Genomic DNA, 24,580 nt, shown 5'->3' with positions numbered 1-24,580 from the left:
ATATTACAGCCCAAACCATCACTGATCGTCCACCATGCTTTACTCTGGGGTACCAACAGTTCTTTGGGGATTTTCCACACCATAATTCTCCTGGATGTGGGAAGACAGTAAAGGTGAACTCATCATCAGAGAACAATACATGTTTCACATTGTCCACAGCCCAAGATTTTCCACAGCATCACATAGTGACCTGGCCACTATTCTGCAAGAAGAATGGCTCATAATCCCTTTGGCCACTGCGCATGACGTGTATCTGTCATTCCCAAGACAAACCGATGCTCTATTGGCCACAAACAGAGGTCCTACACCAGGGGTCACCAATCTTGGTCCTGGAGGGCCGGTGTCCTTGCAGGATTTAGCTCCAACTTGCCTCAACACACCTGCCTGGATGTTTCAGGTATACCAAGTAAGACCTTGATTAGCTTGTTCAGCTGTGTTTGATTAGGGTTGGAGCTAAAATCTCCAGGACACCGGCACTCCAGGAACAAGTTTGGTGACCACTGTCCTACACCATACTAATGGAACTATTGTGGTCTAAAACAAGCCGTTGCGGTTTCATTGTCCAACCCCTGTATATAAAAGTACCAAAAAAGCCCCCCCAAAAATAAATGAAGCCATGAAAAAGTATGGATGTAATGAGATCATTTAAATAAAAATCCATGAGACGTAAGTGGCCACAGTTGAAGAAACACCCATCAAAAGCACAGCTTAATAAAAAATCTAGCATTTAAACTAGAGGAATCCCACTTTTTTTTCAATGTTTCTTTTGAAAACGCACAAAATGAAAAGGTCTCGAGGTGTTTGTAACAAGGTCGACTGCTTGTGAGAATGACCATCGGTTCTGTCCTCTGAAAATCAGTCATTTCACCAAGCATCTAAGGATTTATTTTTATATATCCATCATATTAGCTATGTGGATGTACGGTAGTCCGGTGTTTGGACATCAGCTTCTCTCTGTGTGAAGAGATAAAAAGGAAACAGCAGCTTTCCACATATCTTCACACGCACGAACATCATCTTCATCATCTGCTAATGTGTGTGTGTGTGTGTTTTCGGTGCTCTTCTGTATGTAATCTTAAGCTCTCATTTCCTCTTAATGTGATATTTTGTACGTCTTTGTGGTTTGTATATCAAAAAAAAAAATACATTGTATATGACATGCTTTTCTTACTACTTAGTGTAGAAGAAGAAAAAACTGTGTCTTTCCCTTTTAATAAACAATAAAAATGTAATGACAGATCTAATGTCTGAGAATTTTCACTCATTTTCTTTTCGGCTTAGTCGAAAATCTGGAGTCGCCACAGCAGAATGAACCACCAACTTATCCTGCACCTTTTTTACACAGCGGATGCTCTTCTAGCCGCAACCCATCACTGGGAAACATCCATACACTCTTATTCACTTTCACACACTACGGACAATTTAGCCTACCTAATTCACCTGTACTGAATGCCTTTGGACTTGTGGGGGAAACTGGAGCACCCGGAGGAAACCCACACGAACATGGGGAGAACATACAAACTCCACACAGAAACTGAGCAAGCTAAGGCTTGAACCTTAGGTTTTTACATGAAAAACGAAGAACAGTAGCATGTTGTAAAGGAAAACGCATTCTGTGTGACTGGCCCCTAAGTTCATACTTTAATGAAACTTGTAAGCCAGCAGTGCTGAAAAAGCACATTCACACTGGGCTCTATTTTGACGGTCCATGCGCAGAGCGCAAAACGCAGGGCGCAAACGCTTTCAGGGCGTGTCAGGACGAGTTTTTGCTAATTTAAGGACGGTAAATCTGCCTTGCGCCGCGGCGCATGGTCTAAAAGGGTTGAGTTTATTTTCTTAATGAGTTATAGGTGTGTTTTGAGAATAAACCAATTAGAGTCTCATCTCCCATTCCCTTTAAGAGTCAGCTGCGTAGCGCCAAGAGCGCATTCGCTATTTACAGGACGCAAAGTAAGTCTAAGTGGAAAAAATGAGCATTTCACAAGCAAACAGTTCACAGTTTATTAACAGAAAACTATTAAACAGAGCATCTACTGCGTGAGAATGAGAGATAATGGATCACTTTCACATTCGCTCTTGGATAGGGAAACCTTTACGCACAGACATCAATTAATCTATAAATAAATAATTTTGTTTGTTAAGCGCAAATATTCGTTTCAAAACTATTTCTAAATTCAGTTCTAATTTCCAGCAAATGAATAAATGAACAATAATAACCAAGTGTGTTCAAAAACCTGAGTTATATCCTAAAACACATGCTGTGCCCCATATGGTCTAAAACCTGACAGGTGGGCAAATCTAAGCTTGTTTTTATTAAAACAAATATAAATATGGATATAATAAATAATACTGCTAATAATAATAACATTATACAAAAACAAATTGTTATGAATGAACTGAAAAAGCCTCCCGAGATGAAGAAGACATAAAAGCAGTGATTTTTCATATTTATGTAGGCTAGAAAATAATATGTTTTGTAATATTTTAATCCTTTATATTTATATCCTATATCTAATCTTATTATATCCTATATATATCCTTAATATTTACATTTTTTCATATGTAAAGATATTTGCCTATTGCTCTCTTGTGCGTATTAAGCAGTGTGTAAGCGAGGCGCAACTCTGCGCTGGAGTTTAGACCGGGTTAGTTTTGGTCTAATGAAAAATCTATTATAGTTTCTCAAAATAGCAACGCGCCAGCGGTCCGCCTCAGAACGCCTTCCTTTTTAGACCAGAACGCCTATGGGTGCACAAATGAGCGCTAATGCATTTGCTATTTAAACAGCGTAGCCCAACGCCTTAAAACCACTCATGCGCCAAGCTGAAACTACCAAAAGACTACTGCGCCGCGTCTTGCGCCACACTGCGCCGGGTGTATGATAGGGCCCTAATGCCCATCAGTGTCACTTTTGAGCTAGCTGTCCTATCAAAGTGGAGGATGGGCGGGACTACAGCATCCAAATGTCAACTGTTTCACTACACTGCAGACGCTCCAAAAACATGGTGCTAACATTGACAACAACAGAAAACAAATGCTCAGCTCGAGAAAATACCTTCGGTGGACACGGAGTCATATGTTATGATAAGCACATGAGGATATGTTATATACCTCAGGATATTCCGGACAAAGCCACAACGAGCGCCTTCTCTGACAATATAACAGTAAATAAAACACTTGTCATGTCAACTTTCTACTATAAACAGAAGCTTGCAACAGTTGCCCCGCCTCTGATCTGATTGGTTCACTTCTTTTAGACCTGACAGTGATGAGCTGTGCGTGAAAGTGGAAGATCTTTCAACTTGGCACGTCATCTAAAAAAAACACACACACATCTTCAAAAGACGACACACAAGCGTAATGGTCAAACATGTCCATCAAGCACATGTTTACATTAAAAAACAAAGAACAGTAGCATGTTGGAAAGGAAAACGGATTGTGTGTGAACGGCCCCTAAGTTCATACTTCAATGAAAACTTTACGATTTCTATGTGAAGAATACTTTAAAACCAGAAGTGCTGAAAAAGCACACTCACACTGATGCCCTATCGTCTTCCCTCCTCGCTTGTAAATGAAAACCAACTAAGAATTGTAGTAGTTTCCCTCATCCAATAAACTAACTAAATTTGAGAGACAGAAAAATAAGCACACCTAAACAGCAAGATATTTTGAGAGACGCCGCACAAACAGAGAAGGATGAGTTCTAGACTAAAGTGAAGAAATAAAATCAGTAAGTGGACAGAAAATGTTTGATCGATATAACAACTGTAATGAAGTTCCACATTTCAACCTCAAATTTTCAGTGTCCTTCTGTGGTTTTTCATTCATCCATGGCTACTTTTTCCCTTTGGAGTTAAATTTCTGAATTTCTTTGGAGCTCAAGACCAGCATTCCATTTTTGAAGCGTCCGACTTGTCCGCCAAGCTCTCTGCTAGACGAGGGTTTACTTTTCTCAGTCCTGGGAGGACAAAAAGGAACTAATTTAGCCACAATACCAACAATAACAAGCTTCTGTCCAGACTGTAAAGATGCAGACAGATCTACCAGAGCTCAATGAAAGTTTGTTAACCAAATTCAGTAATTTTACTGGAATTCATTTTGTGAAGGTGAAAAAGAAGTAGACTAAGTTTGAAAGTTATTTTAGTGTGTAATAAACACACTATTGACATTTGTTTTTCCAATTAAATTTGACCTTTTTATCTTTTTTTTACCTTTACATTTCAGTAAATATGTTTATCAGGCTAATCAGTGACATTGTGTTAATGTCACTAAGTGAACATGAACACACACACCTTGGTTTTCCTTCCTTCCTTCTTTTCTTTTGTAACTCCTGAGGAAAGAGCCATGGAAAGAAAGTTAATCAATTGAAAATTAATTCAAAAGCAATCAGATCACAAGCAGCAAGTTTAAAAGTTGGACTTACAGGTTTCGCTTCCTCTTTCTCTTTCATCTTCCGTTCTTTTAGCTGTTGTTGGTACACTTTGTAGTTAACATACTGCTTTTTAGGGGGCTTTAGAAAAGAGGATAAAAACCATACACATTTGAACGACGAAAAAAAATAAAGAAGCGTTATTAAAATTGTGCTCAGAACTCTACACAAATATGCAAACCTGATGCTTCACCAACCTGTTACTTTACGGTCATTGAAATATACAGTAGATTTTAATATTGTGATTTTTTCTTTGGTTGAACTCACTCTGGCTCCCAGCATGATGGCTCTTTCCTCCTCAAACACCCTCTGCTGCTGCTTCTGATAACCCGACAGTCCAAACCTGTGAACCTCAAACCGAGCCTGTGAAGAAATTCACAGCAAAACTTGTACTCAAGTATTCAATACATAATTTACAATAATAACTGTTTCTTAATAATCAAGCATTGTACAAAAAACATATGTAATGTAGTGTGTATTTATATAGCCACATACAATGGGGGGGTGACCCCGTGTCAACAAGCTTGCCAACCCCTCTGGCCCCCCCTAAATTTGGACTTGTATTTTTATGTAAAAACGCCACAGAGAAACGAGATCAGTTATCGGTAGCAGACTGCGGAGATATGACTGAGGCCTCTCTCGTGTGCTCTCAGTGTCGCTTGCTCTCGTGCGCACAGGCTCTCTTTTTGCTATCGCGCACTCACTTTCTCTGCTTTCACGCGTACTCGCTTTCTATCTCAGTGTTGGTGCTGCGCGTATCAGTTTCCCACATTCGTCAGAAGTTAAGCCCCAAATTGACATAGGTAAAATAAAAGAGTCAACTTCAGTCATGTTCCAGCCTGATCTAACGAGGAAACGCAAGTATTTTTTATGTTGTGTCTGTTTAGGGGCTAATTCATACGAATCCATACAAGGTCAGTACGATTTTAAAAAGGAGGCGAGCCACCCAACTCCACCCCTAACCCCATCTGTCATTGGGTAAAGAGCAAATCGTACTAAATTGTACGAATTCATACAAATTAGCCACTAAATCAAAAAGTTACGAATTGCCGTGAGATTGCGTTGCATGTTTATTAGGGGTGTCAAAATCGAAATCGATCGAAATTTATGCTCAATTTCGATTATCGAATCAAAAAATAGAATCGTCGATGCTGCCACGCCCCCATGTCGCGTCAGCTTGGCTTGCCAAGCGGGAAAAAAACAGGCTTGTTGAAGTGCTTGTTAAACTGCAAAAGCAGGAGACCCGTCGACAGAACTTAAACCCTCTCCTCTTTCAATGAAGTCGCCGGTGTGTAAGCATGTTGGATTTCCAGTGAGTTATGTTGACAACGTTTGTGTTGTCGACAAAAAAAAAAAAACACAGTTTTGCAAGCTCTGCTATGTACGTATTACGTACGGTTCGTCCGATAGACAACACCGGCATCGCGATCCTCCGCCCGCCCCCGTTGCAAATCCGCTCGCGAAAAGTACACACTCAGGCCCTGTTTACACTGTCTTTGTTTTTAAATGGCATTTTAGAACGACAACGATTTGACATCCACAGTGGTGTGTAGCATTTTTGAGCAGCCCTCCTTCCTCTCTACCTCTGAAAATGCACATCACGTGACCACACAGACACAGACGCACACACAGCCATGCGCTCGAGACAGCAGGGCCAGGCAGTCAGAGGACTGCTTCAATCTTTCACTCACTTGTACTTAGTCATTTAAGCGAACACCTCAGATACTGTTGGCTGGTTTCTGTTGGTTGTGCGTCTTTTTAACCGACGCCATTATAACGACACAGATCACTGCCTATTCACGAGTCCCGCAGAAAAAGTGATTGACAGGTGGTAATTATGTGTGTATCTTGCCTTTATTCATTTACTGTATGATTTGTTTATGGGTAAAACAAAGACCATGCAGGTCAGGTAGTTTAAACGGTAGGCTACAAATAATTAATTGGTCATTCATTAATTAATTATTCATAATCGAAAATCGAATCGAATCGTGCCTTTAGAATCGAAAATACAAACAGTCGGCAAGTACCGGAGAACAGATGTAACATTGATTAAATGTAGTTTTCAGTCACGCACATGTAAAAGTAAAATTCAGCTCATTTAGTTCGTTTTTGTTTTCAGTCGTGACATAAAGCACGAGTCTTCAACTGATGATTTAATACAACACGTTTTTAAATATAAGTTTAACTCGTTTCTAATAACTATTTTTTATCTTCCCCATGATGACAGTCAGTGAATAATATTTGACTAGTTATTTTGCAAGACAGTTGTATTCAGACAAAGTCCCTTTATGTATTTAATAGTCTTTGATTGAGATTTAAAGACTTAACTATGGTAACTAAGTTATTGCATTACTGGTTTGTTGTGTAATGTGTAGACAATCAAAAAATATAATAGACAAATACAAATAAAAATATACAGTAAATATTTCTTAAGGAGGCTAATAATACCTTAAAATAGTTAAAAATGTTTTAAATTAAAAACTGCTTTTATTCAAGAAATAAACTATAACCAATAAGACTTATTATGACTCCAGAGGAATTGTTTTTGTTTTATAGGAAATACTGTGAAAATTGTATTGGTTTGTTAAAGATCACTTGAAAAACATTATTTTAAGTAAACGGGAGGGCACAAAATATTGACTTCAACTGCATCTGTTAAAGTCTACAGGTGCGAAAATGTGCCTTGATGTATTTGAATGTTAAAGATGTGTTATTCTACTACAGTACAAAATTACTTGTCAAATAAAGTAACACGGAAGACTATTTTGAGTTTAAGTTCTTTGATTATCTTGTTTATGAAGACTGCAGGGTGATGCATGAAAAAAAAAGACTTTGAATAATTGTTTAAGTAGTTTGTGATGTATGCTAAAGCATGCCCCCTAAAAGTACAAGAGGCCCCTGCCCGGGCCCCCTCAGTCACTCTGGTCTAGAACCACCACTGCACACAGCTCTGTGACAAGGGTGAGTAAACGATGACTTCTTTGTTTTATTATGGTTTATTTCTTTAACACCTCTCACACAAAATAGATAGGGTTCATTTACCTTCTATGTAGACTTCAAAATGCTGACTAAGCAAACAGCTCAACAAACATTAATAATAATAATAATAATAATTCCTTAAATTTATATAGCGCTTTTCTGGACACTCAAAGTGCTTTACACAATGGGGGGGGAGGGGGGATCTCCTCATTCACCACCAGTGTGCAGCATCCACCTGGACGACCAGCCATTTTGCGCCAGACCGCACACCACACACCAGCTGATTGGTGGAGAGGAGACAGAGATGAAGCCAATTATGATATGGGGAGGATTAGGAGACCATGATGGACAGAGGCCAGTGGGCAGATTTGGCCAAGATGCCGGGGTAAAATCCCCGCTCTTTTTCGAAGGACATCCAAGGATTTTTAACAACCACAGAGAGTTATGACCTCGGTTTAACGTCTCATCCGAAAGACGGCGCTCACTGAGCAGTACAGAGTTCCCGTCACAATACTGGGGCATTAGGACCCACACAGACTGCAGGTTGAGCGCCCCCTGCTGGCCTCACTAACACCACTTCCGGCAGCAACCCAGCTTTTCCAATGTGGTCTCCCATCCAGGTACTGACCGGGCGCAGCCCTTCAGTGGGCGACCATGTGAGAGTTGCAGAGAGCTAGCTGCCGGCTTGGAAAAGAATCAACAATCTTACCTTTTCTATGGTTAGCTTCTCATCTAGGCCTTTTTTCTTCATTGTCATCATCATTTTTTCTTTGACATCAGGAACCTGAAGATAAACAAAGCATGGTTTTATTTGCTTAATTCAACATTTTAACACAAAGGTTTCCAACTTCCATAAGCACTTAACCTAGGCATGACCTGATCGAGAACATCAAGATATGACACTAGTAAGCCCCTGCTGGTAGATACAAAAACTGCACCATCGCCACCCAGAGGAAAACTGATGTCCATCCAACAACAGTATCCATAAACTGTGATAAGCAGCAAATAAAAAGCAATAAAATACAATTAATAATGTACTTCTGGAGCAGAATGTTCCTCTTACCTTCTGCTTTGGTTCAACAGACTGTGATAACTTGTTCTTCTTTAAAGGATCAACAAATGTAACAACCTCCACCTTGGATTGTTTGGTTCCAGCTGGGTTTGAGTCGGTATCTGCGTTTCCCTCAGCTTCGTTCACAGTGCCAGCGTTATCATCTTTAGATAAGTTCTTCTTTCTTTTCAGACATTTCTTTGATCTTTTGTTTTCTCCATCACCTAAACATGAAAGATGATATCAAAAGTGATAATCAGTATTTATACATTTCATAGACACAGTAAGTAAATGTTACGTAAACTGTAAACAGTAAGTACATTTTAAGCATATAATAAGCAGTGGTGTAAAGTAACTAATTACAAATACTCAAATTACTGCAATTGAGTAGTTTTCCTTAGAAATTGTAATTTACTAAGTAGTTTTATAAATGTGTACTTTGCTCTTCCCTAAGTATATTGGTACTTTTACTCCACTACTTTCCTTCAACCTGCAGTTACTACTTTATTTTTTCTTGTCTATGGGAATTAGAAAAATCAGTCCTGTGATTCTGATCCAATCAGATCACACACAGAAGGTAAATCACATCATAATGAACTACCTCAAGACATATATATAAAATAGCAGCAAACTGTTTGGAAGCATTAAAAGTGTTTAAGAAGACGTCCAAAATCTTCACACTCATTGACTCAGAGACTGTTTAGATGCAGGTCACTGATGAAAAGATGATGAATGTTTTCTGTATGATGGCTGAAATGGCCTTAAACACCCAGCAGGCACAAGGCGTCAACAAGACGTTGTACCCCAGTGTCGTGGAGACGTTGCATTTTGTTTGGAAATGACAATCATGTTGACGTCAGAACTCAAGGTCAGGCCAACGACCAACCTAAAACCAACCAAATATCAACGTCTAATGATGTCATAGACGTTGTGGGGACGTTACCACTATCCGTGTGTTTCTGATGTATGTAATACTGTTTCCAGGTCCAAGCCAACATTCATTTGAGTTGAGAAATCATTCGTTTATGATCACTTTTTATTCCTATTACACATTAAAGTTAATTTTACATAAAGTCATAGTGTACACAACAATCTCTGGGCTTGCTGCATAACAAATACCAAAATTTTAACAATTGATAAAAAAATGAATCACTTTCTGGCCGTCGGATATTAGGCATGGACATATATTTTGCGATTGTGATGTTCGAAAGTATTAAATCGCTTTGTAAACGTTTATTATAACCATTTCATGAGTCTCCCCATTCAGTTGAATAAAGCGCTTGGACCCGGAAGCCGCTCTGCATGACGTTACACTTAACAAGCGGATGACGTCGTCGACGCCAGTGGTGTAGTGGTTAGTGCGTCGACACATGCACTCCGGTGCTCACGGCGACCCGGGTTCGATTCCGCCTCGCGGTCCTATGCCGATCCTTCCCCTCTCTCTGCTCCCCATGCTTTCCTGTCAATTCTCTCTACTGTCCTATCAAAAATAAAGGTGAAAACCCCGAAAAAATAATAATCAAAAAAACAAAAAAAAACAAGCGGATGACGTCTATCAGATGTTGGATTTTGGTTGCCATGTCAGTATGATGTTGGTTTAAGTTATTGACTCGATGTTAGATTTTGGTCAGTTTCCAACACAACCTAGAGTCAACCAAATATCAACGTCATTTGACGTCGTTACTGAACGTCAAAATAAATTTGTCCTTAGACGCTGGCAAGACATTGAATTTCGGTCACCTGACATCACAACCTAAATCTAACCTAATATTAATGTCTTACAACTAGGCCCATACGGAATCTGCGCGCGCAGAATTCCGCAGAATTACGCAGATTTCTGCTGATTTTCAGCCCGTTATTAATTCTGTTTATTTACTTGAGTAAATGTGTAAATCTGAATTTATTCAGTTTTTAATCAGTAATTTATTACTTTTTATTTATTATATTAAGGTTTTAGTTATGATACTCCGCTAGATACTCCCAAAAATAATTCCGAAGAAATACGCAGATTTTTACTAAAATTCTCCGCAGAAATAACAAAAAACTTCCGCAGATTCCGTCTGGCCTTAGTTATGACGTTATGTGACTGCTGAGCAATAACTAAATGCACTACAGAATGTTACGTTTACACACACATCCACAAATTCCATGTAAATGCATCAGCTTTACACAGAGTAATGCTCACAACTCTTGAGTACTTTCGAAAGGTCTACTTGTTACTCATACTCCGAGTAATATTTACAACAGATACTTTTACTCTACTTGCACTACATTATTGTCCCAGGTTTCTAACATGTTTCAGAATATCTTGTTTTGTGTTCAACAGAAGAAAGAAGATTTTTAAGTGAACTATCGCTTTATTGTCATGAGTTATACGAGTGCAGAAAGCTTCTTACCAATTTTTAAAAGGACAACATTGGGATTTACCACAACAAAGACTGCTGAAGTCAGCTGATGTTACTAACTTTACTAGACTGACCTCTGTAAAGATATAACATTATGCTGCTGCCATCTTTCTAACCCAAATCTCAGCTGAAACATTACTTTAGCTTCATCTCCGAAACAGTGGGTTATTCAATACAAATACTTTCATAACAATTATGTATTTGGATTCAAACATCTATGTTTAATAAGATAACGTGTAGGGCGACATGATGGCTCGGTGGTTGGCATTGTCACCTCACAGCAAGAAGGTCACTGGTTCGAGTGCCAGTTGGCATTTCTATGTGGAGTTTGCATGTTCTCCCTGCGTTGGTGTGGGTTTCCTCCGGGTGCTCCGGTTTCCCCCACAGTCCAAAGACATGCGGTATAGGTAAGGAAGCTAAATTGGCTGTAGTGTATGTGTGAATATTTGCGTATGGATGTTTCCCAGTATTGGGTTAAAGCTGGAAGGGCATCCGTAAAACATAGAGGTAAAGTTGGTTTTATTTTCGCACATTCAGACTTTCTCCTTAATAATATAATTTCATATAAGTATTATTTGCAAACTCTAAATAGCGAAATCATATGACTATCAAAGTACAACATTGTTTACAGTCAAATAAACAGTGTTAATGTTGTTTTCAAGTCATACTTGCATGCTAATTCCGATCGAATATTTAAAGTACCATGGTAAACATCATAGAGACTTCTAAATGAACGAATGTGCGAATATAAAACCAACTTTACCTCTATCCGTAAAAAAATATGCTGGATAAGCAGGCGGTTCATTCCGCTGTGGTGACCTCTGATGAATAAAAGGACTAAGCCAAAGGGAAAATGAATGAATGAAGATAACGTGTTAGGCTTATACTATTATTGGTGATATTTTTTGCATACTATGAGTACCATTATACATTGTATACCACACTGCATGCAGTAATTCACTGTGTATTGTGACTTAGGTAAATGGATATATGGGTACTCTTCGGTGACTTTTCTTTCAAATAAATGCAAGAGTGTGTGTTTCCCAGTATTGGGTTGCAGCTGGAAGGGCATCCCCTGCGTACAACATATGCTAGATAAGTTAGCGGTTCGTTCCGCTGTGGCGACCCCGGATTTAAGGCGAAAAGAAAATGAATGAATGTGAGTTAGTATGCATGTGTGCAAGTCTATATTAAAGCCTTCTTACCAAAATCATACAACTTGTTTAAAACTTGATCGAGGAAAAGACGATCGTCATCCACTTCTCCGTCCTGTTTATCGTTTGTTACGCTCATTTTGACCAACAAAACCGGTTTAACGGAAGGGTTGTTTACGTGTGTTTCACGTGTGTGCTTCAAGCACGCGAACTGTCCTTTTTCGCTTTCCGTCAATCCGTTGTTGGTTCCGGAAGAAGCTCAATCTGAGTTTTTGACACCGCCCATGTGATGAAAACAAAGAAGGGGGAAAGTAAATCAAGGACTGTTTAAAAGCTGTTTACCTTTAGGTGGCGCATGGCGGCCCAGAATTCAAAACGTTTTGTCCTACTAAGGTACAGTAGATAAATATATAACGTTTTAAATATATCTAACATTTTCCATGTGTGATATTCGACTTTTAAAAAGCGTGCTGAATGTGTAAATAAAGATATTACATAAAATAATAACGATTTCTAGTAAACGTAACGTTAAGCAATATCAGGTTTAATTTTAGACATTACTATAAATATAAAAATACTGGTTTTATAAGGCATTTATTCAGTTTTTCTTGATAAACGCACCTCGTCGCTGAATTCACAAAGCCCGCCCTCCGCAGACATCTCAGCCAACCAGAAACAACCTCAAGCTCCACAAAATGATTGACATGTAGAGTGGGATTCTTATTGGCTGAACGTAGTAGCTCTTTGTTGTTGTAAATACACCCAAGTGAAGTCTATAGGGTAACAAAAATATTACATTTCAGTAGTTGTAATAATTAACACCTCATAGTACCTAAAGTTTTGTAAAAATGAATAATAAAACGAACATATTGACCAATCTAACCCCGCCCACCAGGTCACTGGGGTTTCGGCTCTTTCGACGCTCCACTTGCTTGTTGTCTTTTCATATCAGGAATGAGTTCAGGCTGAACGACCAACCTTGATCCAAACTTTCTCACCAAGAACTCGTCTGAATTGTTACACTCATGCTTGGATAGGCACGGAATCGAAATGGCGTCTAGAGCACTATATTCGGTGAGTTTTTTTTGTGTCGTTACATGTTTCCTGGAACAGCAGCACATGCTTGAAGCATTTCACTGTCAAGCTGTCATAGAGATTCCTCTAATATTCTCCTCAAGCAATTCATTAAGTACACTGCATGCACAGAGCACGTGAGTTTTTTTAAATAACCAAAAAAATATGATCAGCCACTTAAAAAAGTGTTTTTAAAAGTGATTTAATTTGGTTTCGAGCCTTAGCACTAATGCAATTCTTTATATGAGACACTGTAGGCTATTATTAATTGTTGAAGTAAAAGTGTATGTACAAATGTGTATTTAAGATTTTGTTTGTGTTATTATATTTTATGTACATATACAGACACGCCTCTTACTTCCTTTTAAGCTACTTTCACATTCTATTATTAATAATAATAATAATAATAGTAATGAGAATATAATCATTACTATTATACTCATTCATATATGAGCATATTATCATTACTATTGATAATAACAATAAAGTCATCAAATGGATTAGTCATTGATTTCCACATAATCTAAATTGTAAGTTGTAAATTGTAATTGTAAATGTACTGCATGATGTGAGCAATTTTGAAAATTCTCACACATTCACAATTCCATCATATTTCCTTATATGCCGTTAAACATTTATTAATAAAAAAAATCTATAGAATTTGCCTTTTTTTTCAATAAACCTATTTAGTGTGTATGTAATATCACTATTTGTTATTTTATTTTTTAGTAATGTCATTTAATGTAAATGTTTTCCTTTGTCTGATTTTAAAAAGCCTTGTTTTCTGTTTTTAATACAGCCTAGGCATCCAATGCTGAAGAAGCGGGACGATTTTGAGGACATTCTGGAGGAGAGACGGCGCTACAGTGATCTGAGATACGCGTTGAAATGTTACACTCCAACGCTCTACAAAGGACTGGTGCCCTGCAAAGCCAGTGTGCTGAAAACCATCGTTTTGCAGTCCGACCATCTGCAGTATGTCATCAAACAGGTACAGGAAGAACAGAAAACGCCACAGCACAGTTTCCTTAGTGCCAAGATTTCATACCTCACCTTGAAGAGACCGTTCACCCCCAAAATATGTAATTGCCTTATTACTCACACTCAAGTGGTTGTAAACATTCATAAGTTCCATCTGCTGCTGTTTTCCAAGAGTTCACATTTAGCTGATAATCAAAGCGTATTTGGCGTGCTGTCCCGGGAGAGAGCCCTGAGCTCGTAATATCCCAGAGTCCGGGGCTCCCTCCCATAAGAGCTGCTGAAGTTACAGTAAACAGCACTTGGAGGCGATCAAGCGCAAAACCGTCAATGCGAGCGCACATTGAAGAAGATGCCCAGAGGCGATATGAACGTGGAGCTGCTTATTGCTCTGGTGAACAATAATCATTTCTTCATTGCTAGAGCTGGAGCTTCTACTTGAACCATAAATGCTTGTTCGTTTCACCAGTAACTTTAACAACAAACCTGACCATACCTGCCAAAACTCCCGTATTTCAGACCCATCTCCCATATTGTTCTGTCTCCTGGAAAACTCCCGGACTTCCACCCCTCCTAAGTTTTTTTGTACAGTCCGGCTAGTTTTTTGGTTAAGTCCCCATGTGCACCAAACCCAACGCGCAACCATCTGCATACCCGCTACCCGCTCCTCAGTTCGCGCGCAGTCCCCGCCCCCCGTCTTCATCACTTCGCGCACCAATCCCCCACGATCTTCACTTCGCGCGCACCCCTGGATTTTATGATGCGGATGTTGGCAGGTATTAGCGTGACAACTTCCGGTCTTCTTCATCTGTGCAACAAGCGGGTGTCAGAAGCTTAAAGTTGTGTAGTGGCATCCAATGTCAAGAAGGGATTTTGCATAGTCTTCTGCTCGACGCCAGTGAAAATCGCTTCAGGTTAAATTTAGAAAAACGTCTCGAAAGACGATAATTGCAAACGAAAAGCATCCCGGTGTGTACGACCCTCTAGACCAGGAATCACCAAACTTGTTCCTAGAGGGCCGGTGTCCTGCAGATTTTAGCTCCAACCCTAATCAAACACATCTGAACAAGCTAAACAAGGTCCTACTAGGTATACTTGAAACACCCAGGCAGGTGTGTTGAGGCAAGTTGGAGCTAAACCCTGCAGGGCACCGGACCTCCAGGAACGAGATTGGTGACCCCTGCTTTAGATCATAAGAAAAAAATCATCAAATCAAAATAAGTCTTTGAGCTTTATACAGTGAATAAATTGCCTCACTCAGCCTTAACAAATGTGTAAATCGTTTCTCAAAAGAGAAAAAATCGTACTATATTACAAAACATAGTCGCTTCTACAGCAGACAGCGGCTGCACCTCCTCAACAATAAAAGCAATAACCATTTTTTTGGTTAAGTCGTTTTACCTGGGGAACGTGAACTGATGTCAATCATTTGTTGTTTACGCTAGCTGTTTTTTTTTTTTTTCGATGTCATATTTCTTGCAGTTGTCAAGAGTTTAACTTGCACATAATCTACACTTAACGACAATCCACTTCTTTTCTTCGATGAGTTCAAAATAACAAGAATCCATAGCAAAAAAAATTTGCTCTTCGCCCCCAACAGTCTTCGGCCTGCCATTGTTTCTGTTTCTGACTGTCTGTTGCGATGACGAGTGAACCGGTCCAACCAGTTCCTTAAATTGAACTGAGTTGTGAAACGGTTTGCGTCTTCAGTAAGTACGTAATTACTTATTAACGCAACAGATACACTTCTCTGACTTGAAATATACTTATATCCTGAGATATTCAGTTAGTAAACCAGTACACTTACTCATTTGCTGTGAAAAAACAGACCTGGCGACTGTCTATTTCCTTGCAGCACGCTCTCTCATTAGCTAAGTTTCCATCCACCTATTTTTATGCGCATTTTTAAAACTGTATGCGCATAACAGAGTTGGATAAACTTTTTATTTGATAAGAAAAGATGCGCATAAACTATGATGGAAACACTTTTACCAAACAAATTCCAGTATGCGCATTAAAAAAGGTCATGTAATTTTAAGAGATCATGTGATGATAAAAATGTGTGTGAACGGACAAACCAGCAGGCTGAACATATTGTAAAACGTCTGAAATGTTGTTTTGGTTATTGTAAAATGCCTTAAGCCTTTCAGTGTTAGTATTATTATATTGTTAATTACCTCCAGAACTGTCAAGAGCGCCTGTGCTCCACGACTGACGCCTTCAAACGCCATTACGTGTTCATTGCGTGTCGGCATTTGTCTATTAAGGTGCAAGTAATTTATTAAATAAAGAAAAGTTTCACGCAGCTTTTCTTACTGCTTCTCCTACTGTTGATATTTGGTGCCAGTTAATTGAGAAGTGACAATTCTTTGACTCCCATCAAGCCCTTGGTGTTTAAACGTTTACTGAACTCTGTGTGCAGGTTTCATCCGAATCAGGAGACAGCCCTGAGTGCGTTACAGAAGAAGCGTCGCTGATTCTGGACGAAATGGCTCACCGTCTGCAGCTCAGCACCATTCGCTTCTTCGCCTTTACACTCAGCAAAGCCTTCAAGTGCCTCTTCCGCAGCGTGTGTGTCAATGAGGAGGGCATCCAGAGGGTGAGGGTCTTCCCAAAATACACGTGTGAAAATCCCGCTCAAACACCTGGCATCTGCGGACTGCTTTACTAAAACAAGTGTCCTAATTAAATGCAGGCTTATTGCTTCAAACAGAATGTTAGATGGTTTGAGGGAACTTTTTTTCTCTTGAGCACTCATTAATATGATTTATAATGATACGATTTGCATTTGATTATTTTGTCTGTTTAAAAATATTGTTGTAATGGACATGAAAGGGGTGGCATGGTGGCTCAGTGGTTAGCACATACATATATATAAAGTACTTGAACAAATAATTATGTGATGTCCTGGAATGTAACAATAGTAAAACTCACTGGTAAAGTTCTTACTATAGTATTTCTCATAAACGTTACGTGAGATCTGCTTTCTTCGTGTCTGTCACTGTGCTGTTTATCTGACGCATCCTGATAAGGAGATTGAGGCACACTCTAACAGGCATGTGGGAACGGTGGACGGAGAGAACTAGCATTAAAGGCACGGGCAACAAGAACAGCTCCAATGTTCATAGCAGAAAATCCAATATTCTGAAAGGTATAATAAAGAATCTGATGGGTGTTTTGAGCTGAAACTTAACAGACACATTCTGGAGACACAAAAGACTTAAATATTGAAAAATTGGTTCAATAGGTGCCATTTAAGTCATGTTGTGTGTCAGTTGTATATATTTCTGTCGTTTTGCCCTGAAACTGCTCAATGTTAACTATACGCAGTGTGATCTTTATTATAATGGACCAGCTTATAGGCAATGTCAATACATTTACTTATGGCCTTTAAACTTTAGTTGGACTTTAGTAGTTTAGTTAATGTTCCTGCTGTTTGGTTTCATGAAGATGCCATGTAAGTTGAATGTAATGTTTTCCTATTCAGCTCCAGCAGGCTGTACAGGAACACCCGGTGGTTCTTCTGCCCAGCCACCGCAGCTATATGGACTTCCTGATGATGTCATATATACTGTACACGTACGACCTTCCCCTGCCGGTGATCGCAGCTGGAATGGGTGAGTGTGGACAGATTTATCAGCTAAAAATGTTTGTACCCTCCAAATTTATGTTGAACAGTGTTTTCAGGGTTGTTTGAGGTCACACTTCTGCAGCAGCACACTGAATACTATATTTAGTGTAGCTGACATGTAAACGCAATTAACAAACACATGGCAACCCCCACCATAAATCCCTTTGTTCGTTCGTTCATTCATTCATTCATTCATTCATTCATTCATTCATTCATTCATTCATTCATTCATTCATTCATTCATTCATGTATTTATTAATTCATTTATTCAGTAATCTATTTATTTATACATTGATTAATTTATTCATCCATGCATTTATTTTGTTTGTTAGTTCGTTTTTTCGTTTGTTTATTCATGAATTCATTTGATGTATTTATACATTAATTTATTTGTTTATTCATTCTTTTATTTTTTCTTTTAATCATTCATTCATTCATTTATTTATACATTGATTCATTTATTTATCCATGCATTTCATTCATTTATTCATTCAATGTATTTATACATTCATATATATATCTATTCATTCATTTGTTCATTCTTTTATTTTTTTCTTTAATCATTCATTTTTAAAAATTAATTGAATAATAATTAATAAATTTATTCATTAATTCATACATTAATTGATTCATGCATTTATTCATTTATCCATTCACTCATTTATTTTATTAATTTATTAATTCATTCAATTATTTTTATCATTCATTCATCCTTTAATTTATTCATATATTTACACATTCATTCATTTATGCATTTATTTTTTAAAGTTATTCATTCAATTCATTTGATGTATTAATTAATTAAATAATTAATTTATTCATTTATTTATTTTTTATTTTAATTATTCATTTTTTTATTTATTCATTCTTTAATTTTCCTTCTTTTATTCATGCATTCATTCATTCATCTATTTATTTATTTATTGATTTATACATACATTCATTTATTTATTTATTCATCAATTCATTTTATGTGTTTATACATTTATTTAGTTATTAATTTGTTTTTTTCTTTAATCATTGATTTTTTTAAAACTCATTCATTCATTCATTTATTCGTTTATTCAATCATTAATTATTTAACTTATTTATTCATGCATTCATTTATTTTTACATTAATATTTTTTCATTCATTAATTTCATTTATTTATAAAATGAATTATTTATTCATTCATTCATTTATCCATTCATTATTTCATTTTCCCTTTATTCATTCTTTTTTAAAATGTATTTATTTATGTATTTATACATTCAATTATTCATTCATTTATTTTTTATTCATTCATTCATTTATCCATTCATTTTTCCCTTTATTCTTTTTTAACTCATTTATTTATTTACTTATTTATTGAGCTGTCTAATATAAGATCGAATTTCCACCAAAAGTATGAAAAAATAATAAGCATAAATAAAAGACCAAAAAACTAGAGTGTGTACTATTATAAAACATAAAACCTAAAGCTGAATGCAGAGTAAGAAACAATGCGGTCGTATGGAAATACGATGAGCATGAATCAAAAATGAAAACGGGTTCAAAATCACAATGCACAGAACTTCAGCCTGATTTCAACCAAACCCAGTTTCTCCCACTTAAAGTAAATTTTTCTTCTCCCCTTTGTCTCTTTATAAATGCAAGCTGTTTCCAGAAATTTCCAGACTGTGTAAAGTTAAACTGAAAGCACACAAAAAGCAGGATTTTGTTTGTGATTTGGATTGGATTTTTGATAATGTCATGATGTTTCTTACAGATTTTATGAGCATGAAGTTTGTCGGTGAGATGCTGCGTATGTCGGGAGCTTTTTTCATCCGCCGGTCATTTGGAGGGGATAAACTTTACTGGGCTGTGTTCTCCGAGTATGTGAAGACCATGCTAAGGGTAACACTGCAGCCAACCAAACAACTACACAAATTACACACACAAAAGACAAAGTTAATATCAACAAATGTCAAATGATTTTTTATTATAAATGTGCCTGAAAGAATTGTTTTGCTAGATAAATATTTGTTACAACTAATTGCATTATGCTGATTGTGTTCTGGAAATCGTAATAAAAAAAAGTATGACAGTCATTATTATTATTTTTCAGAAAGAAAAGGACACATTTTAATTTATGGAGAAAATAAACATTTAAATTAAGGTTATATTACACTTTTATTATTTAGATGTTGTCATATTTTACTCCTATACAATAGTCTTTACAGTAGAAAATGTTATAGTTATATTTAAAAACAGCTGAAGTCAGAATTATTAGCCCCCTGAATTTTTAGCCCCCCTGTTTATTTTTTTCCCAATTTCTGTTAAACAGACAGACTTTTTCAACACATTTCTAATCATAATAGTTTTAATAACTCATTTCTAATAACTGATTTATTTTATTTTTGCCATGATGACAGTAAATAATATTTGACTAGATATTTTTCAAGACACTTCTACACAGCTTAAAGTGACATTTAAAGGCTTAACTAGGTTAATTAGGTTAAGCAGGCAGGTTAGGGTAATTAGGTAAGTTATTGTATAATGATGGTTTGTTCTGTAGACAAGAAAAAGTCGGTAAATAATGTATCTTAAAGCGGCTAATAATTTTGTCCCTAAAATACAATCATGTTTGATTTTCTCTCTTCTGTTGAACACAAAAGAAGATAGTTTGAGGAAAGCTGAATACCTATAGCCATTGACTTCAATGGTACGAAAAACAACTGCTGTCAATGGATGTTTGGGTGAACTAGCTCTTTACCATTTGTTTAAATTGTGATACATTTATTTGATGTTGTGATGTCCTTTCTGTCACTTTTGATCAATGTTAAAAATTAATCACAGCATCACTTTCTTTTAATTAATTAATAAATTAATATTATTATTAATAATAATAATAATAATAATAATAATAATAATAACAACAATAATAATAATAATAGTAATAAATGGGAGAGTATATCATTATTTTAACAACACTGATAATAATAATAGCTATAATAATAATAATAATAATGATTCTTTTATTCATTTTCTTTTCGTCTTAGTCTCTTTATTAATCTGGGGTCGCCACAGCGCAATAAGCCGCCAACTTGTTCAGCATATGTTTTACGCAGCGGATGCCCTTCAGCTGCAACCCGTCACTGGGGAAAATAATAATAATTATAATAATGATAATTACGTTTTTTTTCTCTTAAAATCTTTCAGAAGAATTTCAAAAAGCAATTAAAAATACTTGATTACCCCCAAATTTGTGGTCGGAACAGTATAAATTGCTCAAAAATCCCAAATCCTTTTGTGTATTGATTATGCAGAATGGATATGCCCCAATTGAGTTCTTCTTGGAAGGAACAAGAAGCCGGACGTGTAAATCGCTCACACCAAAGACAGGTAATTACATCACTATTATTGTTATTATTCTGTTTTCTAAGATTCATCTTAGGTCAGAAAATAATATACTAAAATCTAAAGCTCATTGACGAACTTTGTTGTTACCTTGAGAAAGCTAAACATGACTGCACTAGGATTCAAAGGCAGTTGGCTTGCTAAGGTATTGCTAATGTATTGCCATTCTAGGAATCAAAAAGAAAGTTGGCATGAAGCACAGTGGGTTGCTAGTTGATTGCTAGGGTGTTTTCAGTGGTTAACAGGTGGTTGCTAGCTTAAACTGCGTTTATTTTAATTGGCAAGCCTCATTTTTAATCCAATCTGAATAATTAGTAAGCATTTCTAGCATGTTCTAGCACTCAGGTAATCATTATTAGCATGATGCTAATTGTTATTGCCATATAGCTAATCGTTATTAGCATATATCAAGAAAGAATGTCCCATCTGCTAGCATGAGTCAGACAAGCCAATACCCTGGGTCGCTTAAGTTAAAACATAGCCTACTTAAAGGGGAAATGAAGCACTCAGTCAAATTTACCTTATTTTGTACATTGGATTCCACTTTAATGTAAGTATAATAAACAAACTCGGTTAATGTAACCATTTAACAGAAAACAGCATGTTTTACTATAGATTTTAGACCTAGGGCGCAGCCATCTTGCAATGTTGCTGTGTCTGACGTCTCGGCGTTGGTTCCGTTCCCTCAGCTGTACAGATACAGTGGAAGTAAGGGAGACTATTAAATCTAATTTAACCCAATGCGTGAAGTTGTGGACATGTAGCTGCTGCAAATACAAGCATCAGATGTGCGTCTAATATAAAAGTATAGATATTTATTCTATTTTTCTTTTTTTCCACTTTTAATTACCGATCATTTGATGCGCTTTGGTCCACTCTCTGTGTTACACTGACTGACTGCCTGTCTGGGTTTTCACCATGATTGTAATGAACTAAACACAGAGCATGGATAACCTAATTTAACCCGATGCATGAAGTTGTGGACGAGCATCACAGAGCTGGTACAAATACAACAAATACAAGCATTTAAGCATTTAAGTGTTTCTTAATTTCTTTTGTCTATAGTTTCTTTTGTTTCGTTTGATGCGCTGTGGTCCACTCTCTCACACTGCTCCACTGCTCCAGCGCTGGCTGACGAGGAGATTTACATTCAGACTAATGCAACGATTAAAATCAAACATGACTTCACACTTTACTAAGTCACGTCTTTGTGGTAGAGCTGCACGATTCTGGCTAAAATGAGAATCGCGATTTTTTTTGCTTAAAATAAAGATCACGATTTTCTCACGATTCTGTAGATGTAAAATAAAGGTAAAAACAAACATTTGGCACAACCTCGATAATATTAATATTATGTGTAGGTCTACTGGTTTCTATAAATAATTCTATTCTATATTAATTTATTCTTACAATAATTCTGATGTTGAATTATTATGTTTGAGATATATGCTTGCAATCTGTCATATTAGACAATTTAATTCATTGGTAAAATCAGACATTTGCCATTATCAGATTATATTCAACAATATATAGGCAAGTGTAGTTATACTGACATTGTAAATATTTATTTTCATGCACAACTGTGGGTTCGCTATGAAAGAAAAAACATGTCAAATGCTTGTCGTAATCATAACTCTAAAATGCGATATGGTCATTTAAATGAAGTGCACACTTTCGGTTTCATTTTGACGGCTAAGTGCTTGTTCATACTTCGCACACGGCTCCCAAACGATTACTCTATGCCACAAACTGAATATTATTTACATCTGTATTACCTGTTACTCGCAACATATGCAGGTTTTGTTCACTAAAATAGACGCGCACGCGTCTATCACTAAGTAAAGTGCGCACGCCCGCCCTCTCTGTGATAACAGCTGACGGTCAGCAGCTCATGTCACGTGTGATTTTTCCCGATCACGAAAACATCATATTAAAGCAGAAATTACATTTTTAGGTGAATTATACAACCCAAGCTCATTCTCAAAACGTAGTCCCGCGGACGTTTCTGGAGCCAGCGGAATACGTCCCGGGAGGTACATACGGCTGCGTTAATTTTTTTCAAGCGAACGCTGCGGGGCGGTGTGACGCTGTTCCCTTTCGCGCTTGCCGGCCGGCCGGCTGACCGCTTACCTCCCTGTGGAGGGCTTTCCAACTGCAACTCGTTTGTCCACTCAGCTCACCGTGTACGTCGGCAGGCTTGAGATGCAGAGAGGAGTTGACCACGGCGATCGGTTTCGAGTCTGGGGAAGAGCGGTTCCAGCAATCAGGTAAGACAAAAACAGAATCCCAAAAATTAAGTGAACAAGTTTCGTAACAGGGTGAGAACGCGGTGAAATCCGAAAACGCGGTAGAAAAAATAAATCAGGGCTTTTCTTTTTTTGGACGGCTTTTGTAAACTGTTGCTCTGGTTTAGGGGAGCGGGCGGGCGGGTCAATCGGTAAAATTGGTTGGGTTCAGGGAAGAAGGAGGGCGGGTCAGCCGATTGACCGGTCGCGCAGTCAATCATCAGGTCCGTCGGACAGCGGACTCTGGTGGGTTCACGCGAGAACAGCGCGGGCGCAAACTGCACTCGCGAGAGGCGTCTGAGACGCGAAAAAGCACACAACAGCAGCCTCTCGCGGATTCGCAAAAACAAAAACTGCAGCCGTACGTACCTGCCGGGACGTATTCCGCGGTCTCCAGAAACGTCCACGGGACTACGTTTCCACAATGAGCCTGGGTTGGAATTATATCTTATATGTGACTCATTCAACATCATTTGGAGGTGTTAATGTCACTGAGCAACGTGTGTAAAACAATGAAAAGACTCGTGCAGCCGCCTTTTCTTCTCTCCTGAACTTGAAAATATGATTGGCAGAATCTTAGAAATGCTGGATTAAGATTGCATAGGGGGTCGAATCGAGATCGCGATCTTTTAACTATTAATTGTGCAGCTGTAAGGAAAACATAATGAGACACCTAAATAATTATTTAATTAATAAAATAAAAAAGCACATGGTGGGTGACAAATAGGTCAAGATTATTATTATTTTTTATTTATTTATTTTATTTTTTATTTAATTATTTTTTGTTTATCACTTTCACACGATTCTGTGATATTTATTGCGTGTTTGATTGAGATAAAATGCTCTCTGCTGACTTCGGCATTTAATGTGCAGCGTCGAGGCTTTTCCCACACTTTTCTGCCTTTTTTTTTTATTAATATTGCTGCACAAATAAATTCAAGGTGACAGTTCAACATTGTTTCGGGGTCCACAGTGCTTGCGCACAGGAAGCGAGATGGCAGCTAAATGAAATTCCACAGGATTTCCGCAATTGGATCACAGTCCCGGAATGATATAAAGAGGCTCGGACTAATTTATGGCGCACAGGTTGAAAACGACAGCTGGAAGCCTGCAAAGCCTGACGGCGGCGGATCATCAATCACACACAACAAAAAAGCAAATTTAGATGAATGAGAGAAACGGCGTTTTGTGTCCGCTTCATCTCCCTCTCGCTTT

At 37.6% G+C, this 24,580-nt stretch overlaps 2 protein-coding genes across 4 annotated transcripts in view; one reads left to right on the top strand and one right to left on the bottom strand.

The window, feature by feature from the left end:
* Window positions 1-3,806: 3,806 nt before the first annotated feature.
* Window positions 3,807-12,235, bottom strand: fsaf1 (40S small subunit processome assembly factor 1). Its single transcript, NM_001130794.1, has 7 exons — window positions 12,070-12,235; window positions 8,472-8,683; window positions 8,118-8,192; window positions 4,697-4,792; window positions 4,424-4,510; window positions 4,293-4,330; window positions 3,807-3,958 (listed from the first exon to the last, which is right to left on the bottom strand). The coding sequence occupies exons 1-7, from the start codon at window positions 12,155-12,157 to the stop codon at window positions 3,835-3,837; spliced, it is 720 nt and encodes a 239-aa protein (NP_001124266.1). The 5' UTR covers window positions 12,158-12,235; the 3' UTR covers window positions 3,807-3,834.
* A 728-nt stretch (window positions 12,236-12,963) lies between these two features.
* gnpat (glyceronephosphate O-acyltransferase) overlaps window positions 12,964-24,580 on the top strand; it is a 34,847-nt gene continuing 23,230 nt past the window's right edge. For all 3 annotated transcript variants that reach the window (XR_015518060.1, XR_015518061.1, XM_087297980.1), the window contains exons 1-6: window positions 12,964-13,092; window positions 13,892-14,083; window positions 16,493-16,669; window positions 17,558-17,687; window positions 19,450-19,577; window positions 20,990-21,065. Coding sequence is in view for 1 of the 3 variants with exons in the window: in XM_087297980.1 (XP_087154106.1) it covers window positions 13,069-13,092; window positions 13,892-14,083; window positions 16,493-16,669; window positions 17,558-17,687; window positions 19,450-19,577; window positions 20,990-21,065 (727 nt within the window). In the remaining 2 variants the exon portion in view is untranslated. The remainder of the gene's footprint in view (window positions 13,093-13,891; window positions 14,084-16,492; window positions 16,670-17,557; window positions 17,688-19,449; window positions 19,578-20,989; window positions 21,066-24,580) is intronic.

This window comes from Danio rerio, chromosome 20 (assembly GCF_052040795.2).
Source record: "Danio rerio strain M-AB ecotype USA chromosome 20, GRCz13ab, whole genome shotgun sequence".
Taxonomy (NCBI): Eukaryota; Metazoa; Chordata; class Actinopteri; order Cypriniformes; family Danionidae; genus Danio; species Danio rerio.
Note: the sequence above shows the minus strand (reverse complement) of the source record. Positions and strands in the feature narration are given on the sequence as shown.

Bases quoted from the DNA above. Each gene is read 5' to 3' on its own strand.
- fsaf1 (NM_001130794.1), bottom strand. From the start codon at position 12,157: ATGAGCGTAACAAACGATAAACAGGACGGAGAAGTGGATGACGATCGT. The intron at 8,684-12,069 runs GTAAGAAGGCTT...TTTCATGTTTAG, and splicing joins AAACAAGTTGTATGATTTTG to GTGATGGAGAAAACAAAAGA. The intron at 4,511-4,696 runs GTGAGTTCAACC...TCTTTTCTAAAG, and splicing joins CCATCATGCTGGGAGCCAGA to CCCCCTAAAAAGCAGTATGT.